The following is a 2,580-nucleotide window of genomic DNA, read 5'->3' as shown; positions in this document are numbered from 1 at the left end:
AGTAGTGTGTGTGTGTGTGTGTGTGTGTGTGTGTGTGTGTGTGTGTGTGTGTGTGTGTGTGTGTGTGTGTGTGTGTGTGTGTGAAAGAGAGAGAGAGAAAGAGTTAAACATACCCGACACTTATTTATCGTACTCACCACAATAGTAATACAATGCCAACGGCGATCCAAGTGCAGGCTCCATTCTCTCGCTGTACTGTTGTAACTATAGTATTTCTACAATTGGGACACGTAGTCTGGCACGGTGCCTCTCCGTACATGGCAGGCTGGGCTACAATAACCGTAGTCTCTGAAAAACATGTTACACTTTATTTAAAGTCATAAGTGACGTCCTTATATAGAGAAGGCCATTGTTATACAAGTTTATTGAATATATAAATATTATATCTAGATGAGACAGAGTAATTCTGTTCCAGGAAGACCACTTCTTGTACCAACAAAACATATCTTATAATTCAACGAGAGTTTAAATAACTAGAATTGGACTCGGTAAAAAGAAAATAAAGATTTATTTTGGTTATTTGTAATTAAGCTCAAAGCTATCCAATGGGGTATCTGTGCTGTGCCCAACACGGATCTATTAACACGGTTTTTAGCGGTATAAGTTCGCTGACCACTGAGAGGCGGGGGGAGGTAGAGAATAAAGAACAACTAGAATCTCTAAATACAATGAAAAAATAAATTTAGAAACGAAAGAAACGTGAAACTTAAATTCAATATTCAGTTTATAGAACTACAGAAATAAAGCACACTAAATATAGAAACGAAAGAAAGGGGAAATCTAAATTCAATATTCAGTTTATAGAGCCATAGAAATAAAGCACACTAAATATAGAAACGAAAGAAAGGGGAAATCTAAATTCAGTATTCAGTTTATAGAGCCATAGAAATAAAGCACACTAAATATAGAAACGAAAGAAAGGGGAAATCTAAATTCAGTATTCAGTTTATAGAGCCATAGAAATAAAGCACACTAAATATAGAAACGAAAGAAAGGGGAAATCTAAATTCAGTATTTAGTTTATAGAGCCTAAGAAATAAAACACACATTCACAGATACCATATGCTATCTGGCTGAAATTCTACGATGTTTTGAGCTTGATTCTATTCAAACATACATTTTAAATACTACGTCACCAGGGGAGTGCTGGGTTTTGGAGGTACTTAAAATAACGTTGATATTACTTTTATTGGATCAAAAAGTGTAGTATTATAGTCATTAAATTTTTTTTTTCTTTTATTAATTTGTTTATGTATATATTTCAAGAAGAATAAATTTGTCGAAAATAGTTCTGGTTGATCTACCCGTGAAAAGAAATTCATAAATCAATTTAAGCAGTTCGATAATTTGTGTTGAAATGAATCAGGCATAAAGTCTAATGTTCTGAAGGTTTCAAAGCTTTTTTACATCTAACATTAGGCATCATTAAATACGGTACAAACTGAACATTACAATAAAACTAGTTATACAGATTATCTATAAAACGAATATTGTTTGCAAGAATGAAGGAATAAAACGATACTTACTGTAGATTTGTTTGTTTCGAATTTTGCGCAAAGCTAAACGAAGGCTATAAGCGCTAGCCGTCCCTAATTTAGCAGTGAAAGACTAGAAGGAAGGCAGCTAGTCATCACCACCCACCGCCAACTCTTGGGCTACTCGTTTATCAACGAATAGTTGGATTGACCGTCAACTGCTGAAAGGGCGAGCATGTTTGGTGGGACGGGGATTCGAACCCGCGACCTTCAGATTGCGAGTCAAGCGCCCTAACCACCTGGCCATGCTATGAATAAAAGGTTTGAAAAGTCGTGAATCAAACTAAGGATTTGAAGTTTAATCACTTTACCGAATTCCTTACGTCATACATAAATATGAAGGTTCCATCACGTGACTGTTACCCGCCTTTAAATGATCAGTTTTACAAATATATTTTTGAAATCTACAATTATCACTGAACACAGAAAACTGACTCTTGGTTGTTTTTCAGATTAAAGCCACATAGAGCCATCTGCTGTGTCCACCGCGGGGAATCGAACCCCGGATTTTCATGGTCTAAGCCCATAAATTACCGCTGTCCCACCGGAGGACACTCGGAGTCTTACTAGAGGGATAGTGATTTATGAGTTTTGTTCATTTAGGTGTTCATTATACTTTTAGAACATCTAACCAATAATTAAGTTCATAAGTAGAGATAAAAATACATTTGTCTTGAACATCAGAATATCGACCATAATGCTTTTGGATTGATAACGAAGATAACCATACAAAGGCAATTCGCATATGGAGATAAAATGTATGGGTAATCCACTGTATGCAGACGTCGTGTCAAAGTTTACAACCAGAAAAAAAAATTATCACAAAGAAGAGGCGTATTCAAATAGCATCTCATGATGTTTCTATAACGCAATATTTTCACACAATCATTCTAATATTGTCATTTCTTATAGCGTGCTCACACTTATAATTTTTTTTTTCACGCACACACACACCAACATCGGATTAATATACTTATTCCTACCGTTTCACACACACACACACACACCAACATCGGATTAATATACTTATTCCTACTGTTTCACA

At 35.4% G+C, this 2,580-nt stretch overlaps 1 protein-coding gene across 1 annotated transcript in view; it reads right to left on the bottom strand.

The window, feature by feature from the left end:
* Positions 1–2,580, bottom strand: part of LOC106473931 (lipopolysaccharide-induced tumor necrosis factor-alpha factor homolog) — a 9,252-nt gene that overhangs the window by 3,397 nt on the left and 3,275 nt on the right. Inside the window, exon 2 of the mRNA XM_013934621.2 lies at positions 138–288. Coding sequence (XP_013790075.1) covers positions 138–288 — 151 coding nt within the window. The remainder of the gene's footprint in view (positions 1–137; positions 289–2,580) is intronic.

The sequence above is a fragment of the Limulus polyphemus genome, unplaced genomic scaffold (assembly GCF_000517525.1).
Source record: "Limulus polyphemus unplaced genomic scaffold, Limulus_polyphemus-2.1.2 Scaffold6648, whole genome shotgun sequence".
Classification (NCBI taxonomy): Eukaryota; Metazoa; Arthropoda; class Merostomata; order Xiphosura; family Limulidae; genus Limulus; species Limulus polyphemus.
The sequence above is the reverse complement of the archived record's forward strand: the minus strand, read 5'-3'. Positions and strand labels throughout refer to the sequence as shown.